This window comes from Lathyrus oleraceus, chromosome 3 (assembly GCF_024323335.1).
Source record: "Lathyrus oleraceus cultivar Zhongwan6 chromosome 3, CAAS_Psat_ZW6_1.0, whole genome shotgun sequence".
Classification (NCBI taxonomy): Eukaryota; Viridiplantae; Streptophyta; class Magnoliopsida; order Fabales; family Fabaceae; genus Lathyrus; species Lathyrus oleraceus.
Window position 1 is genome coordinate 285520172 of NC_066581.1, and position 23812 is coordinate 285543983.

The window sequence follows — 23812 nt, forward strand, 5'->3', positions numbered from 1 at the left end:
CTGCACATGTTTTGTGGAAGGAAGCCCGTGTGGGCAAATCTGGAGTTCCTCAAGAAGAAGTTTTACACGTATACCAGAAATGTGTAAGTATAACATTTTTTCATTAATTGAATAACATTTTTATACACAAATATTTGACAAGTATACGGTATTCATCTGATTTTTCAGGAGGAGCTATCTCAGTCTTTATCTCCCGATGATACTAAGGGCATACTTAGTCGGGCATTAGATGTCCCTGAGTATTCTGGTCGGGTGAGGGGTAAGGGATTTGGAGTCACTCCGACCTCCCTGAGTATTAAAAAAGGAAAGGATCCTAGTAATCGGGAGCTTCATGCAAGATTGGAAGCCATGCAAGCTGAGCTTGATGCATTGAGGAGAGAAAGAGAGGCTAGCGCCTCAACAGTATACAGAGATGCTTCGGACAAAAACAGTATCAACTGTACCTTTCAGCCGAACATTCCAGAGGTAATTACATATAATTGTCTTAAATTGAACTATTTGCTTAAATTATGTATTTGACATATATACACATTAACGATTTCTTGTTATTATTGGTTTTAGGACATTTCCCATTGTCAGCTGTATTTGTCGTCACCATACTATCAGATGGTTGGCAAGGGAAAAATGCATAACGTTAGCGGAGTATTACTCCACACTAGAGAGCTCCCTGCTGGATGTTTGAAGGTATCAGTTGATATTGCAGTTGAGCCGAATGCAGCATTACCATATCCTAGCGATGATTCGGATGCAACAACGGTGCACGAAGCAGTAGGTTCGTTTGTTGCATGGCCGACAAACCTCATATGCGTAGGATATGAGGTATGCTTAAAACTTATGTTAACTTTAATGTGTATATTCAAAGTTTAAAATTTATGCTTAAAATTTTACTTACATATTTTCCTTGGTTATGTTAAATAGACTCCCACAAAATCCAAATCAAAAGATAATGCGATTCCACGGCATACCGAGTCCACGGTTTCAAGAAAAGAGGTAATATACAATTATATGACATATATTCATGGAAGTTGTTACATTCTTAATTTGATCTAACTATTTATATGACATGTAGCTTCAAGAAAATGAGGTTAGCAATGCCTCCGCACAACAAAAAAAGGAGGTTAGCAACGCCTCCGCACGGGTAAAAAGTTCTGGTGCTAAGAAGACCGTAGCTAGGAAAAAAACTACCACCAAGTATAGGTCGTGCCTCAGGACATTTCTAGAGATGACCGATATACCGACCGGAGGTGTTCGGACCCTACATATGGAGGTAGGGATTTTCGGCTTTGATTACGACCAAATGATTGGTAATGAAGACTTCATGCAAGTTTTTAGTCATGAAGAAATCGGCGTCAACGTTGTCAATACATATATTAGGTAAATCCGGTCTACTTTGTTTTATAAATTAAACAACTTATGTTAATGATGTTTACTTTATGTTAATCCGGTTTACTTTATGTTTCAAAAGAGGTGTTAATGATGTTTTTATATTAGGTTTTTGTATGACAAATTGATGCGCCCCAATGGTTTGGACGTGTCATTCGGATTCTTAGCACCCGCGACCGTCAACTTAGTTTTAATCTTAAATAGACCGGATACCGTGACGGAGTACGTTCTTCGGATCCTCATGGACAATAAAGATGCGGAGAAGTTGTTTTTTATACCGTTTAATACCGGGTTAGCATTTCATTCTAAATTCATCTATTATAATTATTTTCCAAGTTACCATCTAACATTTGCCTAATCATTACAGTGGACATTGGTTGTTGCTCGCAATCAATCCTATCCGAGAAATTGTGTATTATCTTGACTCGTTAGGAAATGATTGGACAACATACCCGGATATGAAGGTCCTAATTGACACGTAAGTGAGAATGTTCAAAAATTTTCTTAGTTTATGTGAATTGTTCTAATTGCTTCATTTTTATTTTATTAGCGTCCTACAAGCTTTTCGGGCCCAACGAGTTATCCAAACCTCAAGGAGGGGCGCCAACTCCATTACATGGATTAAAGTGGCGGTATATTTTTAATTACCACATTTTTTATTATATTAGTGATGACACTTGATAAAACTTAGGATTTATAATCCATATTTTTTTTTCATATGTAGTGTCCTCAACAACGTAATCAAATAGATTGCGGGTATTTCATGTTGAGGTTTATGCGAGATACTCTTGCTTTGGGCCAATTAAAGATTCCCACCGATGTATGTATTTCTAACTTATGAGTTATTTTTATATTTACACATATCTCATATAATTAAATAGTTGGAATTAATTCAAAATATGTTATATTATTATGTAGTACTTTGAGGAATTCAAGTGTGCATTTTATACAAAGGATCAAGTGGACGAAATCAAAGAGGAGTGGTGTCAATTCATGTTAGAGCTCAATGTTTGTTCATAAATTTGTGTAATTAATGTGTACATTTGTAGTATATGTAATGACTTGTAAATGTGTACATAAATTTGTATATATTTTGATACATTTAAGGCAAAATTGGTTTGAATTGGTATATATATATTTGTTAGCCAAAAATTGGTAGAAAAAAGGCCAAAATGGCATATATAAAATGTGATAATTGTCTGTCAAAATCTGGTTGAAAACAGGTAGAAATTCTGGTTTATAAACCTGGAAAAAATGTGGTTTAAAACAAAAGCTTCAAAAATTTTCGTATACCTTAGACAACGCTTTTGTAAAAAGCGCTGTCTAAGGGGGGGATTAGAAAGCGCTTTAGGCAAAAGCGCTGTCTAAGGGGGGGGGGGGGCTTAGACAGCGCTTTTTGAAAAGCGCTGTCTAAGGTATACCTAAAAAATTTAAATAGGAGGGTCTTAGAAAGCGCTTTTGGCCAAAGCGTTGTCTAAGGGGTGGGGCTTAGACAGCGCTTTTTTCAAAAGCGCTGTCTAAGGTATACCTAAAAAATTTAAAATAAGAGGGTCTTATAAAGCGCTTTTGGCCAAAGCGCTGTCTAAGGGGGGGGGGGGGGCTTAGACAGCGCTTTTAAGATTTAAAAAAGCGCTGTCTAAACCTTTAGCAGCGGAGGTTTAGACAGCGCTTTAAAGCGCTGTCTAAGGCTAAAAAAAGCGCTGTCTAAGGTCTTGTTTGTTGTAGTGAACCTTTAAAAGAAAAATGGGGAAAATTTTACTTGTTACCATCCAAATTATACTTACCCACACCAAAATTTTCATATTGACTAAAATGTTCCTCTTATTTTTTTCTCTAATAAGATATTGAAATTTTTTCTCTCTCGCGTGAAAACTCGGTAGTGTGAGCAAAAAATTTGATATGCATTTTTATCGAAACTTTTAAAAATCCAGTAAAATCCTGTAAATTTTTGAATTTTTAAAAAATCTTGTAGTTCATATTGGATATACTTATAAAAAACGAAGTTAAAACTATCAGATTTTTTGATAAATCCAGTATGTTTGAAAGTTTTCATTTTTTTTAAAAATCCGGTAGTTCATATCCCGATAAATAAGGGTGTATATAGGTTGGGTCAACCCACAAAATCCAGTCAAATCCATCCAAAAAAACGGGTTGGATCAGGTAATTTGGTGGATATGAGTTTAAAAACTAAAAAATTCATTTAAAAAATCGAATTTCGGGTAAAACCAAACCTAAACCCAAAAAATCGTTGACCCATTAATCAAACATTTATTATTACAATTTTAATGATTTTGATAAATATTATCTTAGTTGTTGTAATTTTAGTCTCTTAAGATTTACTATTTTAGTGAATCATGACTTTAACTAATTTTGAACCTTTTACTCTTTAATTGTTTTAATGCTAATACAATTTTATGTCATACAACTTTAATTTGTTGCAAGTATGTCATGCTAATTTTATTAGTTGATGATATAATTTTTTATTTTACGATGCTAAAAGATAGTAAAAATAGGTTATCTAGTTTTTTTAAAGAAAATTTAAATGTTGAGTAATTTTTAAGAAAAAAATATGATGACTCGTCATTTTGTCATTTAATATTAATAAAAAAAGAAAAATTATTTGAACAAACCCACTACCCAACCCAGTCCAATCCAAAAATTAGTGGATTTGCCCAAACCGATTCATTGGTGTAAACGGGTGGTTATTTTACATAACCCAAACTAGGATGTCCTATATGGATTGAGTATTGAGTTTGACCAAACTTAACCCAAACCGGTCCACGTACACCCCTACCGATAGACCAATAAAAAATGAAGTTAACACTACCATATTTTTTGATAAATCTGATATTTTTTATTTTTTTTAGATATTTGAAAAATCGGTATAAAATCATGAATTTATACCAGATTTTTGAAAAAATTGGTATAAAATCATATGTTTTTGAAAACAAATTATGATTTTACACCTATTTTTAAATAATAGGTGTAAAAACTATGTTTTTATACTAGTTTTTTCAAAAATCCGATAAATATACAAAAAATTCGGGAAAACTAAAAAAAAAATCCATAAATATAGAATGTCGTAAAAATCCGGTATATTAATCCAAAAATGCAGAAAATTACGGTTTTTTCAAAAAATCGAACACTTTTGTTAAGGATATTTTGGTAAAATTGTATATAGTAGGGGGGAATATTTAATTTGGAGGGTGTTAGGTAAAATTCTCCAAAATGGGCTTTCAATTGGCCCATATAGTTATCGTTTATAAATATGTTACTTGAAACACCTCTTATGTTTCTTAGGGTTAAAACTTAAAATCTTTATTTTTTGTATCTTTTCAGGTATTTTGCGGCGCTTTGAAAACTGAAGAGGCGATTCAACATCTTATTGCTACAAGGTTCTTGAGAGTAAGAATTAAATCATCTTGATCCTCATTGTTCTAGTCTTAAACGTTACATTTGTACTACTCATGTAATCGTATTAAAGTTGTTATATATTGTCAAATCGATGATATCTCGATTTAATTATATTATATTGTCAAATCGATATCGATGTTTTAAATTGCTAACCATATTTGATTATACAGATTGCAGAATCTACTCAAGACATTCATTTTCCTCACTACTAAGGTACTATTCATCAATTGATTTTTCTTGTTTATATTTTCGATAATTTTTAAAATACATTAACCATAGAATTGTTATGTACAATTAATTAGGGTTCAATTGTATAATAGAGTTAGATCAATATTGTTTAATATTAACTAAATCATGAAATCCATATATACAGAGGATTAAGGATCTTTGATCTTGATCCACCATAAAATAACGTGTATCATTATCATGGTCGGCTCAAGGGTAAGTCTGCTAAAGCAAGGGCTTTAGACCTCACATAAGAAACATTATTATCTTACATATTAAAGACCTCTTTTTTCTATTTAAAAAATAAATAAATGCATCTTATTAAAGTTTAACATAACAAATAGTGATTAAGAGATTAAAAAAAGGAAGATAATTTGAGTGATGATTCATCGTGTTTAATGCTCATGCGTCAATCCTCTAGAAATAACTCATTCTTTTCCATGACAGTGAAAATGTCATAAGGACACACATCTAAAATTTCAAAAAATATCATCATCTCACACTCATTTCATTATTTTTCTTCAAATAAGATATTCATCTAGCGATCAACGTTGAGCTTGGTGAAGTATTATCCTCACTCTTCAATCTTCTTTCCTCTGAAATAATTTTACTTACAACTTCCTCAAAACTCAACTTTTTTTCGTGTATCAAAACAAGTTTAATATGATCATAAAAAGGTGGAAGAGACTATATGAGTCCCAAGTCTTATCTTCTTCGTCAATCTTTACACCAATAGTTTATAATTCATGAACTATACATTGACAATACTTAAGTGATCAGATACTTTTGTATTTTCAACCATATACAAGCTACGAAACTACTCATTCAACAATAACTGATTTGAAATACCCTTTCCTTGGGTATAACTATATAAGTTTCTCCCAAAGTTCTTTGGTTGAATATGTACCAATGACATTTGCAACAATATTCTTAGCCAAAGACATGCATATTATACTCAAATCTCTCAAATATAGTTCTTCCCACTTCTTGTCATCCCTGTTAGAAATGTCTTCTTTCAATGTCCTGTATAATTCTAATTGAATCAATACATCTTTGACTTGAATTTTCCATAAGACAAAATTGATCCTTCCATCAAATTTCGCTAATTCAAGCTTCATTGCACTTGAAAAGCTTGACACTGCAGTTGAAACCTTTCATACAACCAAAATCTTTTCCTTACCAACACATAGTATAAAATTTCTTTTCTGATGTTCAAGATCAGACAAATATTTAACCTAGGGTCTTGATATCACTTGTTGGAAAAAATAAGCATATAAAAAAATAACACAATAACAACACAAAAATATAACATGGAAGCTCCAAATAGGAGAAAAAACCATGATCGTTGTCAAATGACAACCAAAGAATACCACTATGTCAAGATTGTTATAAAAAGTAAACTACTCTCAACCACCCCAAGGCCTCAATACACCTACACCATTCAACGAAAATGTTTAACCTCACAACACTTAATACAAGAAGATAAGAGAAAATAAAAATTCAAATACAAACTTAAAGGGCTTTACACTGATGCATTTTGTAATGAAGAATTTGAATCTATTGTATAGCTTTGGACTCCTATTAAGGTTTGAAGCATAATCACACAATAAATAGTTCTTTACGTAAATTCACTCACTATTATAAATGAAGTTACAATTTATCATTCAACTACAAAAAATAACAAGTATAAGTACAACCGTTTTGAGGAAATTTAAGTACATGGAAATGATAGAAGGAGAAATACTACTCAACCATAGCTAGAGGGAGAAAAGGAATAACTCCACCAAATATTTTCCTATTGTCCTTGATGACTGTTGAGATTTTTATGCAAATTGTTTGTACTTAATGGTAAAATCATGCACCAAAAAATTTGTGCAACCAATGTTGTTGTTATGGTGTATGAATGTTTCGATTCGTCAAGGACTTCAAACATTTTTTAATCCTTATTATTAATGAATAATTGCCCTAGTGCCAAAATTTATCCATAACCTCAATTATGGCATAGATTTTGCATACACATGTCGAGTGTTTTTGCATCCTTGGAGAAAGTCTTTTGGGAAAAGTAAGCAATTATTGTTTAGCTTGGCTGAGGATAACGCTGATACCGAAGCCTAAAGCATTAATTTCTTGAGTAAATTGTTGCTGAAAATCAGGAAGGGCAAGGACTGGGGCCTGTGTGATAGCAGTCTTAGGGGAATTATAAGCTACTAGTGTGATAGCAATCTTGAGAAATCCATACAAACATGCATTATTTTAATAGGGAAGTCAATGGAGCTCCAATGGTAGCATAACCTCTAATAAACTAGCGATAATATTTAGATAAGCCAGAACCTCTGAGTTGCTTGATGTTGGTGGGAATAGTCCAATCAAGAACAACCTTAGTCTTAGAATCATCCATTTCCACACCCTAGATAAAGATTATGTGACTGAAATAGTCCACCTAAGTCATGCCAAAACAACATTTATAAAATTTGGAAAATAAGGTGAGTTGCACAACAATCCTAACACAACTTACATATGTTCCATATGTGTTATCCAAGATGGACTATAAGTTAGGATATCGTTGAAAAACACTAAGATCAATTTTCTGAGTTTATCCCAAAAAACCTTATTCACGATGCCATGAAATGATGTCGGGGCATTAGATAAACTGAATGCATGACCAACCATTTGTACAATGCATGATGAGTCTGAAAAGTCATCTTAAACTTGTCTTCAGACTTCACCAATTTTTTTGGTAACTAGAACATAAATCCAGTTTAAAGAAATATGTTGCACCAAAGAGTCTTTTTAATAATTCATCTATAGTCGGGATGGGGAAGTTGTCCTTGACTATGATAGCGCTAAAGGCACTATAATAATTACAAAAGCGCCATGTGACATCCTTCTTATTCACTAGTTAAATCAGAGATGAGAAATAATTAGAACTAGTCTAAATAATACATTGGTTCAACATATCATTAACCATTTTCTCAATTTGTTCCTTTTGGCAATGAGGATAGCGATAAGGTTGTACCTTAATAGAATTATTTCTTATCAATAATGGAATCACATAATTCTGAGCACGAGAAAGTGAAAGATCCACTGGTTCACCAAAGACACCCATGAAAGAGGATATCAAGGTGTGTAAGTCAAGTAGTAAGTCCTCAGGAAGCCAATGTATTGGCTGCCCGAGTTCTCACCAATTGGAATTATAGCATAAATGAGGAAAAAATCGAATTGGTATTCTGAAGGCAAAGAATATGAGGGAATTGCGCTCGTGCCAAAGTAATAGTTTGTTCACCATGGAGAATAATAAACGAATTTTACAAATACAATTTAATGGACAAAGTGTCATAATCTACTATGTGTGGTACCAATGTTTTTAACCAAGGTGCACCCATCACTAAATCACCTCCAGTGAAAGAAAGCAAATACATCAAAATATGAACCATATCACCTTGAACTAAGAGTGATAAATAGGGAATGTAGCCTTCAAAAGTTAAATTGTTACCATTACCCACCATCATTTGGAACTTACATGGAAAATGGACCGAAATTTTGAGACAATAAGAAATCTTTGGTTGAAGGAAATTGCATTGGATTCCACTATTTGGAAGTATTTAAATCCCCATGCATTGTATGTGCTCGTTGAAACACAAGGTGTTGGCTCCCATCAAACTACTTAAAGCATCAAACGATAAATGGTGCTCTGATATCTAGCCTTGTTCATCGAGGTTTGGGGTTGGATCATATGGGTTAAATTAGGGGTCAATGGTATCATCATCGTCAACTAACAACATACATAAATGTTCATTAGGGCACTTGTGGGAAATGATGAATTTCACGTCAGAATAGTAACATAGTCCTTTTACCCCGTCAAAGTTGAACTTTTGCCAGTGTGATGCTTTTGACATTAAGGTTACAAAGAGGATTATATGGTAGTTTTGATGGTGGAGTTGGAAGTAATGGAGGCAAGTTTATGTTTTTGTGAGTGGGGGTAAGGCATGTTTAGTGAGTTGGGCAGGGTAAGTGTTTTTTGTTAGGTATATGTATTTCTCCCCAAACAATGGGAATTTATTTCCCCACCCTTATGGCGTGCCTCACACCTATGAAAACCCAAAATTATCCTCAGGTATTTTTGAAGATGCATCTCCAGATGCACCTTAAATCTCCTCATCCTTTGCAGCCACCTCATTTTTGCCAAAAAATTGGTCATGAGATGCATCTGCGAATATCTCTAGGGTTAATTCGAAGATGCATTCCTGATAACACCTATTTCGGATATGCATCTCCGAAAACTTAGTTGCATGCATCTTGGGTAGAAACATTGTCCCGAGTTTGTATTTTTTTTTAATCTAATGTAATTTCAATTCGATTAAAAATGCCATAAGTTGATTCAAACATTAACAAACATGAACATCTTAGAACAAGGTAATGCATTAATTAAAAAAATATCCCATAATTTTATAAACATTATTCTAAAAGTATGGAAAATAATACTAAAACATCCCAAAATACGAAGAAAAAAAAGCATAAGCTATTGCGTATGCCTAATCCTAACCCCTGGCTCCTCCTTTGCTGTCACTAACCTAAGGCATTCCATTCCTCGGTAAGAATGGAACGTGCTAGGGCAACTCATCGTCACCTCTCTCAAACAACCTAGACTTTATGCCTTCATACGTAATCCACATAATATTTTGACATATTGAAAACACATCAATGACATCGTCATCCTTGGCCTACTCATTCTCCAGAATCTCCTCATGAGTAGGCCTATGTGGACGTCTATGAGCGTTTGGTGTCATGATAGGGAGTGACACACTGTAGAACCAAGTTATGCAACCATCCACATAAGACCATTGAGATCTGGCTGACATACTCTGATGACTGTCATTTGCTTTATCGTCTAAAGTGAACCTTTGCTTAACTTGGAGTACAAGTATACCAAACAAGCGGCCCCTTAGCTCGACTCGTGAATGACCGGCTAGTCGATGAAGTACTTAAGGTATGCCACATCGACATAGGTTGCACTTTTGTCCATAAACATAGACGTGTCAACCAAGAATAGAAGGTAACACCTCAAAGCATACTCATGGTGGTGGGTAACCTATAAATCATCGTTGTTAGCTTCTTTGACTAACTCCAAGTTTTCTCCATAAAGCTTATTCAAGTATAAAAATTTGGCATGGACACCTTTGGTGCTCTCACACTACATCAGGGCCTCCATCGGGTTAACTCCCAAATAAATGACCATCATCTCCTGAGAGTTTCTCAAAAGTATGTAAAATGAAGAAAGAGAAGAGAGAGGGTATGTCTGTGTATTATATAAATTAAACGCGTTCAGAGATGCATATTCGAACAAACTAATGAATTTGAAAAAAACAGGTTAATTTGAAAATGCATATGCGGACAAACCCTAAAAACACATACAAATATACATCTTCAAATTAAACTTTGGCAAAGTGAGGGAAGCTCAACCATTTGCATTTATTTTGTGTATAAATGATGCGTCTAGAGATGTATCTCTAAACTTTAGGGACATTTTTAGGTTTTCACTAAGGTTTTGTTAGAAGATATAAGGGTGAGAAAAGAATTGCCCAAACAATTTGGCCAGAGTCAGGGCTTTGGATATGGAATTATGGGTTAGGGCTACAACATCACGTGTGAGGTATGGCTTAAGCCCAATAGTAAAACAATATAATATGGCAGTTGGACTGAGTTCGTCAACCCTATTGGATAAAGTGGTGAAAATTGTGTAGTATGAGGCAACAATGTTGGTTTGACTAAGCTTAATGAGGATCTGGCTTGATAATTCATACAGTGAATGACCCAATTCAAGTTTGAGGGAGCATGTGAACTCCAATTAGGACTAAATGAGGTTGTTATGTACCATCATCTAAAGCCAAGGTACTGCCTATTGGTTCACGTGAACTACAATAATGACGGGGCATCTTGGATCTGAAATTGTATAATACTAAAAAAAATTGTTCTTCCATAAAGATCCAGTGTAACACGTCGAAGCCATTGAATTAGGAAAGGTCTAATTTGACATTTATGATATGAAAGGGAGGATGTGACGATGACCGAGGAGATTTCTTCGCACTAGAGAAGGAGGAACTAGCGTATTCAAGAGACTGAGTTAGTCTTTAACTAGCTCCATTCGAGTACGGTCCTCTGCACGATCATGAACGTTATATTCTATTAACTGTATCAAGGTAGCGCGCGATGGTGGTAATGGAAGTCTTCATGGTTTTCATCCAAGTGTTTTCCTCAATGAAAATGGTGGCAATGAAAACACAAAATGTTAAGGTCATAATTATAATCACACACGAAATAAATCTCTTGATAACTTCAATCAATGCTATTAATGGAGTTATAATTTATTAATCAATTGCAAATTCAAGTACATGGAAATGATAGAAGGAAAAATACTATTCAACCGTCGACGGAGGGAGAGAAAATGAATAATTCCACTAGATGTTTTCCCCAAATCCTTGATGACTTGTGCGCTTCTTATGCATATTTTTTTTGTTTGGTTCACACTCTCTTGTGTCTGTTCTCAATTGCTCCAAACAGATCACTTATCATCTATCATCAATGGTTATTTGCATTCAATTCTATTATTTTATTTTTTATATCCAATTATATATATATCTTTTATGTATCCTCGTGATTGATTTCAATCATTAAGACCCACATTCCTTTACAAAATTAAATAATATAGGACTATTTCAATATGCAAATTTTCAACCAACACAACACAATCTGTACTCTATAAATATTTTTTCACCTTTATTGTTTTAACTGAGTTTTCTTTGTTAACATTTCTTTTACAAAAACTTTTTAAAAATATTTTACTTTCCATCTCTATAATTTTTTTTTGTTATTATACTTGTTTGTATGCTAGAAGTAGAAAATATAGATATAGATTTACAACTGTATATCATTTTTTCAATTTATTTTTTTCTCTATTTCTTTTTTTCAATTCTATCTATATTTTAAATAATCTTGAAACATGTTTTCTTGTGCCTTCTAAACAAAAGGTTAGAAAAGAGAATAGTTAAGAATACAAAATGTTAATGTTATGTAAGATTTTAATGTTGTTTGATAAGATTTATTTATGTTTGTTGAAAATTTATGAAGGGTTTTCAAAAACTTTAATACTCTAACAAAACAATCTTAATGATTAAATATTAATTAAATCATTAATCAAAAATCAAACATCAAATTAATTCTAAAAATACCTCATAAAACATGTTTTAATTTTGATCACAAACTCATACAATACACACAAGCACAAAATAAAAGGTTTGTTAGTATGAGTAAAAGAAGTAGTGTAACTAGTAATTTAAACTTGAAATCATCTATGGCCCAAAAGTAAGTCCATAGCCCAACACAAAAAAAAAATTCTCAATTTTTTTTCTTTTTAATTTTCTCATCGAAACCAAAATCCCCTTTCTCTCTCTTCTTTCTCTCTCTTCTATTCTATCTATCCATTTCTGTTCATCGCCGACAACCGCCAATTCCCTCCATTTCAAAGCAATTCCTTCCCCCCTCTGTGTTCTCAGGTACTTCACGCTCAACCCCTTTTCCCCTTTCTCTCTCCATCTCTCTCTATCTCCATAAATGCATATAACGCATGGATTGGCTTGCTCCATTTGAATGTTTACCATTGTTTCTTTTTTTGCCTTACCTTAGTTGTTATCACCTAACCACGTTGTATAGAATCATGGGTTGTCTTCAAAATGTGTTTTTTAATCTTCTTTTGTTATTATTGTTGAATTTTCTTTTTGTTTGGTTTGTAGAAATTATGACATAAGCAAAATGGTGGGTGCTAATAGCTATTTATTTTGTAATAGGAATTATAAATTTAACTTTTTCCTTATTACTCTTCAATGTGTGTTTGAAAGGGTTTAGTGTTATTGTAATCCTTAGTGTGGTGAAGAAGTGCTTATTTAGCAAAAATAGTGACTTTCTTATTTATGACTTTGCAGCTTTCACTTTTAATTTGGAAGGTGGGGAATTATTCTTCATTCAGCTCTTTTGAAAGTGTATGCTTGTTTTGCTTTGTGTTTTGTGGTAAGGAGATTTGTTTGTCACTGCAAATACTTTGGTGAACAATGTACATTTGAGAACTGTGAAATGTTGCTGCCACAGCTTAATTCTGAGGGAAGAAGTATTTAAATGTGTTATCTGGTTTTCTGGACTTGAAGGTTTAGTTTCTACCTCAGCAAATACTGTTTACACCCTTCAAGGAACTTCAAATATCAACAGATTTTAGTTTTCGGATTGGTTTAAGATGTCGGAAATCGACATGTCGGTTATTAAACCAGAGGTATGATGATATCTTACTTCTTTCATATTAGTATCTCTATTTAACATACCCCTTGAATTCCTGAATTACGCCCAATGTTGTTATCTCTTTTATAGCATTCAAAGCTAAACCAAATTGATTTTTTCTTTATCAATGTTGTTGTGCACGAGAATCAACACGAGAATAAAGTAATTGTAGGAGAGACGAGGATGTTGTGTTGGATGTGTGGTAAGACTAGACATAATAAGATTAGAAATGATGATATTAGAGAGGGTGTTGAGGTAGCACCTATAGTAGAGAAGATGGTGGAAAATAGACTTAGGTGGTTTGAGCATTTAGAGAGAAGACCTGAAGACCTGTAAATTTTGTGATAACGAGAGTGAATAAGATGGAGGGGAGTCAAACATGTAGAGGTAAAGGAAGACCTAGAAAAATTATCAGAGAAGGATGAAGAAAGATCTCGGGATTAATGATTTGGATAGAAGTATGGTCCTGGATAGAACATTATGGTGGAAGTTGATCCATGTCGCCGATCCCCACTTTGTAGGATAATGCTTGGTTGTTGTCGTTTTGTCTTTATTTTTGTTGTTATTGTACACATTGTGTGGGGAATCAGAAGGAAAGTGTATTCAATGGTTTTCTCTCTACCTGCCTTTTTTGGAAAGACCAAATCATTACACTTGAATCTAATTAAAAAGCCCTACTATAGAATCAATACCTTGCTTTGCTTACCTTTTACATTGAACTTAAACTATATTGATACTAATTTTCATTTTCAGATGATGAAGCCATATATTTGGCTTCAGACTTCGGATGGTTCCATCCAACAGGTGGAACAAGAAATCGCAATGTTTTGCCCTTTCATTTGTCAAGAAATTATACAAAAAGGCGCCGGCTCTTCCAAAAATTGTGCCATATGCCTTCCTGAAAAAGTCACTCCGGCTATGTTGAGTTTAGTTCTTGATTATTGTCGTTTTCATCAAGTACCAGGTCGCTCAAACAAGGTTCTACCTCTTTATTTAATGCTTTTCCACCATCATTTTCTTTATACTAGGCGATTTAAGCTGAAAGACAATGAATGCCATAGATGACTTGACATAGGGAGTATTGTTGGTATAGGAACGGAAGTCTCACGATGAAAGATTCATAAGGATGGATACCAAACGGCTCTGTGACTTGACATCTGCCGCAGACAGCCTTCAGTTGAGGCCACTGGTTGATCTTACAAGTCGCACACTTGCAAGAATAATTGAAGGAAAATCTCCTGAGGAGATACGGGAGATATTTCATTTGCCGGATGATCTCACAGAGGTGTGTGGTGCTTGCGAGAACTGTGTATGCTGATTATGCCTTTCGTGATCAATTTTCATTTTCCACACGTACTTTTGATCCAGGAAGAGAAGTTGGAGCCTCTGAAAAACACAACCGATGACCCGAGGATAAGGCTTTTGAACCGGTTGTATGCGAAGAAAAGGAAAGAGCTAAAAGAGCGTGGGAGGTTAAAGGTACTGCAATGTTCTTTCTTTATTTTAATCATACTACAATGTATGTCATTGTTCGATGTTCTCTTTATATCTAAATTTTGACAGATGTTTGCTTGCATCTCTTTTTTATATTATGCTCTAAACTGTAGACTATTGACTTGATTAAGAATTGGTCTCTCACATGTTTCAGAATGCTGAATTAGAAGGAGAGCATGTAGATGAACGCTCGGTTGATGACCTTTTGTCTTTTATTAATGGAAATGATGAAGGTAACTTAAATATCTTTTATTCCTGCTTTTTATGGAATTTTTCCAACCTTCTACCTGGAGTTTTTTTTAAGGGTCAATATGGTTTTTTGCATTCAAAAGAAATAGCTGGTTGAAACCCGCTCCAGGCCGGGAAGTGCTCCGCTCCCACGACACGCTCCAAGCCAAAAAGCGACCGTTATCTCAAACCGAGATGCAAATTGCGCCGGCCATCGCTCCGCACTGCTCTCCCAGGATAGCACCGCTATTCCCGGGATTGATAACTCTGTATAGTATACCTTCTAGAACAAAGCCAACAACAAAAACTAGAACCAAAAACAAAGTCAAACAATTAACCATTATCAAGACATGTAAGAGGGTTGTACAACCATTGTTGCAAACCATACCCAAAACATTTGGTCTTCACCGTAAAGCACAACCAATATTGAATTTTAATATGATCAATCAAATGTTGCAATGAACCCTACTTAAGGCCAAAAATTCCATTATTGTGTTCATTTAAAACTGTTGTATAATTCTTTTTTGCGTAGGAATCATTTGAAAGCTATAGGTTCTTAAATTATGTTCCATTTTGTTTTCTTTGAATGGCTAATTACCGTTGAATAATTTTTCGCAGATTCAAAAGGGTCTAAAACTTCTAAGAGTAAAAAGAAGAATAGAAGAAAAAAAGAGCAGAAGAAGAGCTCTCTTTTGACTGAAGCTTCCAAAACGAAAAAGGTTACTTCTTTTCTTGTGTTTTTCCTCTCCTAATAAACAAAATCAATTATATGTCATATAAATTCTAAAAGATTTTTGCCTGTTTTCTTGCAATAGGAGTTAAGTGGTCATACTATATCTGATAAAATTGCTGGGACCTCAAATATGCATACAGAAGATGGCACTTTTAATCATAAAGAGTTTGATGATGACGATGACGGAGATGTAGATGATGAGATTGATCCTGCACTACAGGAAAAAATTGATAGGTTGGGCTCCATTCGAAGTACAATATTTGCACTGATTGCTTATACAATCTAATTTTTATTTATTTTTTTGTCGATGGCTGTCAAGGTTGTCAACCTATCACTGTCTTTAGCATAGTCGCAGTCACAGATCTCTAGCTTTTCCTGTCATTAGTGGTCAGTAGCATTGCTGATAGCATATGCAGTGGAAGTCATCTGAATGATTGAACTCTATCCTTCTACAAATTGTACTTTTTGGATCATCTATAGTGGGTTGAAAATTAAATGAAGTGGCTGTGTTCTGTGTGTTCTTCAGAGAGCGAGGCTTGACAACGTTTAGTTAAACTTTGTTGGATTTAGACTTGAATTTTATAAGCTTGGTCTTGGTTTTGGAGGAGAATGATAAACTTAGTAATATTGTATGTCATAGCAGTCTAACTATGGATTTTTCATGATCCTTAATATTGTAAAACCATTGGCTAAGTAATGCTAATGGTTTTGATTTGGTGTGTAACTTTGGTCAACTTAGGGAGCATTTGGAAAAACTTATCTAGGCTTAACTTATGACGCAAACACATTGTAAAAGTCTAGAAGGGTTTATGAAAATTGTTTATTGTACGTAAGTTTTTTTTAGTTTCTTTTCATATGTTCTTACATATACGCTTATACAATTCTTAGAATTTGGTCTGAGCCGATTCAACCCAAAACTAGCCCAATGAGGTGAGGGATGCTCAACCAACCCTTATAAGAACTAATTCTGCCATAACTCTAGTCGATGTTGATCTCAACAGAACCTCTCACGTTCAAGATTGAACATCTGAAGCGTGGAAAAATGGGGTTGGCCCTCTAAAAAAGATCTTAGCTCATACTTTTACACCCAAGGTTGGACAACTGGAGCATAGACAGACATATGTGGCCCGAAAAATATAGGATAAGCTCTTATAGCATCTTAGAAATTGGATTATGCCTAACTCAACCCCATAAACTAGTTCATGGGATTGAGGGCTGCCCAAGCCTTATGAGGACAAATTTGACCATATCTCTAGTCGATGTAAGGCATAAACACACTTTTTCATGCTCAGCCTTTGACATCTGAAGTACGGAGAAATATGGGTGGCCAGTAATGGATCTAGGATAAACTTTGTTGCCGTTTTAGAATTTAAACTGGACCCAACTCAACCCCAGCATATCCTCACGATGGTGAGGGCTGCTGAAGCCTTATAAGGACTAAGCCATATCTTTAGTTCATGTGGGATCTCAATACACTTCACACAAGATTGGACATCTGAAGCGTGGACAATTGTCGGTGACCCAATAATAGAGATCTTAACAATGATGCCGGTTCATTCAAACTTGCTTAGGATGACAACTAATTCCTCTTCCCTTTCTCTTAAGTAATTAACAAAACTACATTTAAAACTTTGCTTCTACTATTGATTAAGCTTACTATGTCTTCTAGGAACTGAACCTATGTCTTCTACCCATCTTACTCTTACCACCCACTTGAGCTAGATCAATTCTTTGTTCATGGCATTCTTGTTAATTGTCTTCCCCATATCTCTTTTTCACATTCATTTTCGGCTACAAAGATATCAATTTGATATAAAGGGTGTGTTTGCATGATGGTTATACAACTGTGCTTTTAAAATGATATGATATACACACGGGTTCTTATTTATTTGATTCTTTGACACAGGGAAGTAGAAGATTTTGCCCGTCGCTTAAATTCTGACTGGCCGGAAAGGATGCAAGAATTTTTATCATCAGGGCAAGAAAGGAAGTCGACGCTTTTTGCTACCAACGGGAATGGTCTTCTAAGGCGAAATATTTGAAAGGTTTTTCTATCTCTTTGTGGTTATTTTACTCATCCGTGATATGCTAGCTGAACTTTAGAACTCCTTTTTAGTAGCTAACGGCATAACAATAGTATTTTTGGCATTCCATTTCATTCATTTTCAAATTCTTTTTTTTCTGTATTTTTTATGCTTATACTTAATGGATGAAAATGGGTGGCGGCACATTGTAGGTGCCTCACCCTAGCCTCCATCCCATCGATGTACTGTTAACCGTTGGATTCATTGAATAGTATAAATTCCTATCCAACAGTCATAACTATGGCACAAGTGTCCCCATTTTATACATGTAGTCTGTTAGCATAGTAGCATACCCTGCCATGCTGAGTAAAAGTTGCATCTTATCATGTACTTTCAACTTTTGGACCATGATATGCAATTCAGCCAATAAATTTCTTCTCTGAAACAGTAGTCTGTTTTTTATCTCCTTTGTTTGAGTTCAAATTTATTCAGGGTGTTGTTTAATAATAAAGAACTTTCACTTGATTATGGCTTACCTGTCTTTTGGTGTTAAAATTGATTGTGTTCCATACCATTTCTTACATTTATCTTTTCATGTACAGGACTTGACTCAGAATGGAAATGAATCTGCACAAGCCTACCCATCTGGCCTACGGCCGGAACAATTTTGAGAGTTGCTGACAAGCGCTAGAAAAGTGTGGCATGTCAGTCGTTTTTATTTTTCCGATTTACTGCTTAACTTTATTCCTGCACTTCATTGTTGGTGCTTAGTCCAGGCGCAATTTGATGCTGGGGGCTATCTATTGTGTACTTATAGGAAAGATTCAGAAATAAAAACTGTTTTCTGAGCTTGTAACTTGTAAGGGACGTATATAACTTGTGCATTTGTCTTTGGTTTGTTCCTTTATGAGTTTTGATTTAGAGGCTCATTGGTGCCTTGATGATTTATGTATTGTTAGATAAGAAAAGGTTTAAAGGCTAATCTGCGCCTGTTGGTTTGTGTTGTGCTAGGTGAAAAATAGATTGAAATTTGATGGTTTAATACATTGTTTGTGCAAAGCATTTTGATACTATTAAAGTAGTTGTTACTTGCCTGACAGGCCTTTTTTCAGAGAAACAAAAATTGAGACATGAATGTCTAAAAATTCCTGACTTCTGAACGACTTTTTTAGAAAAAGATGCAAGAGTTAAGAGGATATCTCAAATCTCAGCTGCTGATTTTAACTCAGTACACGTTTGTGCATGATATCATTTGGCTGAAATTTTGTTATACTTATGATAGATCTACAAATGTTACATAATATCCTAAGATTGTTGTTATACAAGTCTCCTGTAAACTAAAACCTACGATAATACTATTCTGTTGGAGATTACTGGTCCATTGGTTGAGAATTCTCTTGGATGTGAGGACAAGGCATTTCTGGTTGCCCTCTTGTCCACAAAATCTTGAGTTCACCTCTCGTCATTCCCAATGTCAAAAAGGTTCCTGCATATACAGAAAAGAATGTTCATAAAATTGTGTGATACCTAATTAGCGTAGCAGAATTTGAACAAATTTATGTGTAATAGTTTTACTAACCAAGTGTAGATGGCACTATATACAACAAAGCTGGTTGACCATGTCCATCCATCAAATTCAAAGCCAGGTATGTGACAAGGAGACCTGTAGATCAAATTCATAAAACATGATATAAACTGTGATCCGAGTATAATCATGGAAAACTACATCCGGATCAAACATAGCATACCTAAACCATAAGCACTCATCGCCCACAAGAAGTATCCTGATCGAATGTTCCTCTTCGCTAACCAATCATACCTGTAAAGTTTTCAACAGAATAATCAAGTTCATGAACCATTAATAAGACACATAAGAGTATCATGTGAGACTTTCAATTCAACCTTAATGAAAAGGCTACTAGAAGCCCTGGTAAGATTATGTCCCCAAAACCAATGACACTGTAACCACCCCAAGGATCAAACAAACGAGGTATCTTGAGCAACATTGGAATACCATCTTCTCCACTCCTATCACCGCGAGCTACCTATAAAGAAGAAAGAGTGTATCATTTTAAAGCGGAGATAGGAAAACAAAATGGAACTGTGAAAAAATTGGTAGGAATGTGAGATATTTCATGAAACACTCACCACTATCATCACACTCTCATGGAATACTAATTTAGAGACAAACACCCAGAAGATGTCATATATGAAGGCACAACCGAGAAGAACAGTTCCAACCTTATGAAAAGAATGTATGCATTAGTGTCATTATTCGCCAAATCACCAAAACCAGAAAGAGTAAAAAGAAGTGTGAATGATCATCACCTTGAGATTTGGTATTTGGACAATCTGAAGAACTGTAATTATCAAAGCAATGCCCTGAAAATAGAAGAATAAGAAATACGTTCCTAATTCTCAATCGGTTTATATATGTATATTTTATTCAAAACAGCCCGTCTAAGAACATGAACCAGAAGAAATAGGAATTTGATAAAAACAAACAATGAAAAAGTAAGAGAACTAGTCTTACAAGAATATCTTGACCAATCCAAGCATACGATACACGGCGTTTAACTCCCCAAACCACAGCAAACACTATGCAAAAGGGAGTAACGGCAAGCGTGAGATATGAAACAGCACCGAAGAAAGGTATTTTCACGTATGTCTGTGCAGCACGTTGAGACCAGCCGAAACTGTACAACATTTTTGTTGTCAATTCGATATCATTTCGGGTGAATTCAACAGAATAAAGCATCTTGTTAGTTGACATTACAACAATACTCGAAACTTACCATGATAAAAGAGCTACCAAGCAAGTTTGCAGTCCCTGAAAGCATGCAAAGAATAAAGATTCAGCTTCTGTATCAACAATAAACATCAAACTGCAAAATAGTATACTGATATTTTCATATATTCTAACAGTAATCATTGAGTACGAAGCCTAAAAAAATAAGAACTGACCTCAACCCCTCCAATGCAAAATAGAACCACCAGAACTTCAACAAACCAGAATGCCATTAGTTTGTAGAGCATAACCAAGAAACAAGAAGCAATCACAACGAATGAAACTGCCGCTGTGGTACTTATTTCCAAATAAGGACTCGAACCAGCATTCGCTGTATTTAAATACTCATCTGAATCATCCTGAAATCATAAAAGTTCTATATATATTACTATCAGAATAATGAGCTTTTAAAGTTGAGGTAAAAACTCGTATCTGATAACCTTGGTTAAAGGAAACTAGAGCTTTATTGTTTTACTGAGTTGTTAACTAGTTTTGTCTTTTCAGCATTTGTTCTTTCTTTTGTGCAAATACTAAATAGTTTTTTTTTTCTTTTCTTTTATCCTGAGAAACTAATACAATTGACATGAAAAGGAACCATGTAACCTTCAATAGCTTCTCGCGCTCGATAACGTCCTCTCTGGCTGTCCAGGCAGACCAGTAAGACGCGCAGATAATGGTACCAACAGCCATAAGCCATAAAAATACTTCCGCAACATCGACAGTTGGACGCCGTGGAGAGTATAACTGCACAGACACTTTAAGAGCGAGCAAACATGTAAGACACAGAACCAGTGGCCAAGGAAAGCATAATCGATTACAAAGGAATAGACACATTCACAGAAGAAGTAAAACATACCTGTGGACTTGTTTTGTATATAATTTTCGACGGTTTCACCGGCATCCTGTGGAAGCATGACAACAGGTATTCCAATATCAACATCTGTTTCATTCTTTTCACAAACCATCTTGAAAAGTTCTGCAAAATAAGGATATAAAATTATTGCTTAAAATAAAAAGTCTTTTTTTTCCTAACAAGTTAGAAACAAAAATTATTACCTATAACCTTGAACTGAAAATTTTGCATTGAAGATAAGAAAATAAAATTACACAACAGGTCTTGAAAAGCATTTTGGGAAAGAAAAAAATTGCATGCAAAAACCTGCACGGTTATTTATAATCAGGATGGCCGAAGCACCGGCTTCTTCAGCTATATTTGCCTTGGTTGTGAAACTACATTGTCCTCGGTGCACCAAAATGACCTCGCCCGTGAGCTAACAAAATTTCAAGGCACTCCGTATTACAAATTATTAATAAACTAAAAATTTAGAGCTTTTAATTTTATGCTTTTAACTCAACATCCACAGAAGAAGTTGCATTATTTTTCAGTAAGTTCTATAACATTAAACTAGAATACCTCATTCTTAGGCTTGCTACAACAATCAGGAGGGTCTGCAATGGCAACTCTAGTATGGTTAGCGCGCTTTTCTTTCGATTCCAATGTAGGGCCAAATCTTGCACCAACACCGACATATTCGCCACTTTCCACGCCATCAATCCAAGTTGGAACTTTAACCTAAGGAAAGAAAAACCAGTCAAATATGCCGAAAAAACTCGTACATACTTTTAATATAAACACGTATCATATAAGTACTTATGAATAAGCTATTTCTATGACAAAAGATTAAACAAAGGCAAATTGTTTTTCATAAAAGCTATAAGCTGCTGTTACAGGCTATCCTTGAGAGCTAATAATCAGAGTAGCCATTTCCGGATAGTGGCGACCCCAAAACCCAAAAGTGGAGCAGCGTATAGTGGGATGACCGCTCTATTTGATCATTTTTGGACAAATTACATATAATAATTATAAACATATATATAACGTAAAATTAAACAAATAACTCAACTCGTAAGATATTCATAACCGACTATAAAAGAAGGTTAAGGTTGAGTCTCAATTCAAATTTGACTGAAAAAACCAAAGTTACCCTTAAAACATCTTAAAACATCTTACGTTTAAGAGGGTAATTTCGCTTTTTTAGAGGTAAAAAGGATATCGGACCAGAAACCATTCTGAGCCGAGAACCGCTCTACTCCGCTATCCTGCTATTTACCATATAGCAACCACTATAGTGTTCTACACACTTAAGGGTCTTCCGATAGCAGTCGGCCTATCCTCCGGTCCGCTATAGTGGGATATTGCCGCGACCGACTACTCTGCTTATAATAAGCTGAAAACAATGTACTGACATTTCATAATCTATTTACATAAGTTTTCTCAATCAGTCTAACAAATAAACTAATTCAAAAGTCCTTAATTCTATAAATAGATACCACTATACTATAAATCATCTGTTAACAATTTCAACAGAATTCAGTCTACAAAGTTTTTTCTCATTCTTTCTCACCTTCAATAAAGGGTAATTTTCAGAATACAAAAACGAATGCTAGAGATTAGTACATTCACAAAGACAACAAAGCATGAGATACTGATACAACAAAAAAAAATCTAAAAACATAAGCAAGTATTAAAATTCTCTATGATATATTATTATGATTAGTAATTTAGTACCAGAACAAAGTTGTTTTCACATCCAGGCCTCTTGGGGGAAGAATCATCATGGTGTACTATATCACCAGCAAAACTCATACCGAGAAGAAGCACGAACACATAGAAGAACACAGTGAAATCAGTAGAAAAACGAAACAAAACCATGTTGGTTTGAGAATTGAGAATCTTGATTATAGATGGAAAATTTGAGGTGAGAAAACAAAAGGGTTGGAGTGCGAAAGAAAAAGATTATATCTTTGGGAAAAAAGAAAAGAAAAGATGGAGGTGGTAGTACAAAGGAGGAAGAGGAAATCGTGGAGGGGTGAAGTGAGAGAAAGGCAAGAGAGAGAAAGGGACACAAAGGTTTTTGCTTTTTTGTATTTGATAATGATAATATTAATTTAATTAATTTTTATTTTTATTTTTTTGTGTTTGTCGAATGTAAGATGGAACATGAAGAAAACGCCGCGTGGTAACCGTTGAACTAGAATTGCATCTATTTCACGTTTTTGGTTTTTAATTTGGCCACGCGGTTCATGTGTACGTGAGTACACGCGATTTGCAAGGGATAGAAATAAGAATAAATATAGATAGTCAATTTACTTACGCTATTGGTTTGATGTGGATGCTATATAAACTCAATACATAGTAAA

At 34.6% G+C, this 23812-nt stretch overlaps 3 protein-coding genes across 8 annotated transcripts; 2 read left to right on the top strand and 1 right to left on the bottom strand.

Annotated features, from left to right (window-relative positions):
• The first annotated feature begins 922 nt into the window (after positions 1-922).
• On the top strand, positions 923-5188 carry LOC127130886 (uncharacterized). The gene is made up of 9 exons (XM_051059844.1): positions 923-990; positions 1070-1374; positions 1492-1674; positions 1751-1861; positions 1934-1983; positions 4499-4548; positions 4723-4778; positions 4968-5010; positions 5171-5188. The coding sequence occupies exons 2-9, from the start codon at positions 1223-1225 to the stop codon at positions 5186-5188; spliced, it is 663 nt and encodes a 220-aa protein (XP_050915801.1). The 5' UTR covers positions 923-990; positions 1070-1222.
• Positions 4713-18867, top strand: LOC127127078 (SKP1-like protein 21). Of its 5 annotated transcripts, none has more exons than XM_051056182.1 (12): positions 4713-4788; positions 4968-5010; positions 12999-13083; positions 13162-13339; positions 14098-14322; positions 14438-14629; positions 14713-14823; positions 14993-15071; positions 15685-15785; positions 15882-16033; positions 17706-17844; positions 18426-18867. In XM_051056182.1, the coding sequence occupies exons 4-11, from the start codon at positions 13304-13306 to the stop codon at positions 17839-17841; spliced, it is 1032 nt and encodes a 343-aa protein (XP_050912139.1). In that variant the 5' UTR covers positions 4713-4788; positions 4968-5010; positions 12999-13083; positions 13162-13303; the 3' UTR covers positions 17842-17844; positions 18426-18867. The 5 variants fall into 5 exon arrangements, with proteins under 5 accessions (XP_050912139.1, XP_050912140.1, XP_050912137.1 ...); XM_051056183.1 differs by having other exon boundaries at positions 13218-13339; XM_051056180.1 differs by lacking the exons at positions 4713-4788; positions 4968-5010 and adding an exon at positions 12430-12572.
• A 143-nt stretch (positions 18868-19010) lies between these two features.
• On the bottom strand, positions 19011-23540 carry LOC127127077 (signal peptide peptidase-like 4). 2 transcript variants are annotated; one of them, XM_051056177.1, is made up of 14 exons: positions 23181-23540; positions 22026-22184; positions 21771-21882; positions 21468-21587; positions 21215-21366; positions 20788-20970; positions 20619-20653; positions 20357-20519; positions 20152-20205; positions 19972-20064; positions 19726-19868; positions 19572-19642; positions 19403-19486; positions 19011-19309 (listed from the first exon to the last, which is right to left on the bottom strand). In XM_051056177.1, exons 1-14 carry the CDS (start codon positions 23322-23324, stop codon positions 19194-19196), a joined length of 1629 nt encoding a protein of 542 aa, XP_050912134.1. In that variant the 5' UTR covers positions 23325-23540; the 3' UTR covers positions 19011-19193. The 2 variants fall into 2 exon arrangements, with proteins under 2 accessions (XP_050912134.1, XP_050912135.1); XM_051056178.1 differs by lacking the exons at positions 21771-21882; positions 23181-23540 and having other exon boundaries at positions 22026-22175.
• Positions 23541-23812: the final 272 nt, after the last annotated feature.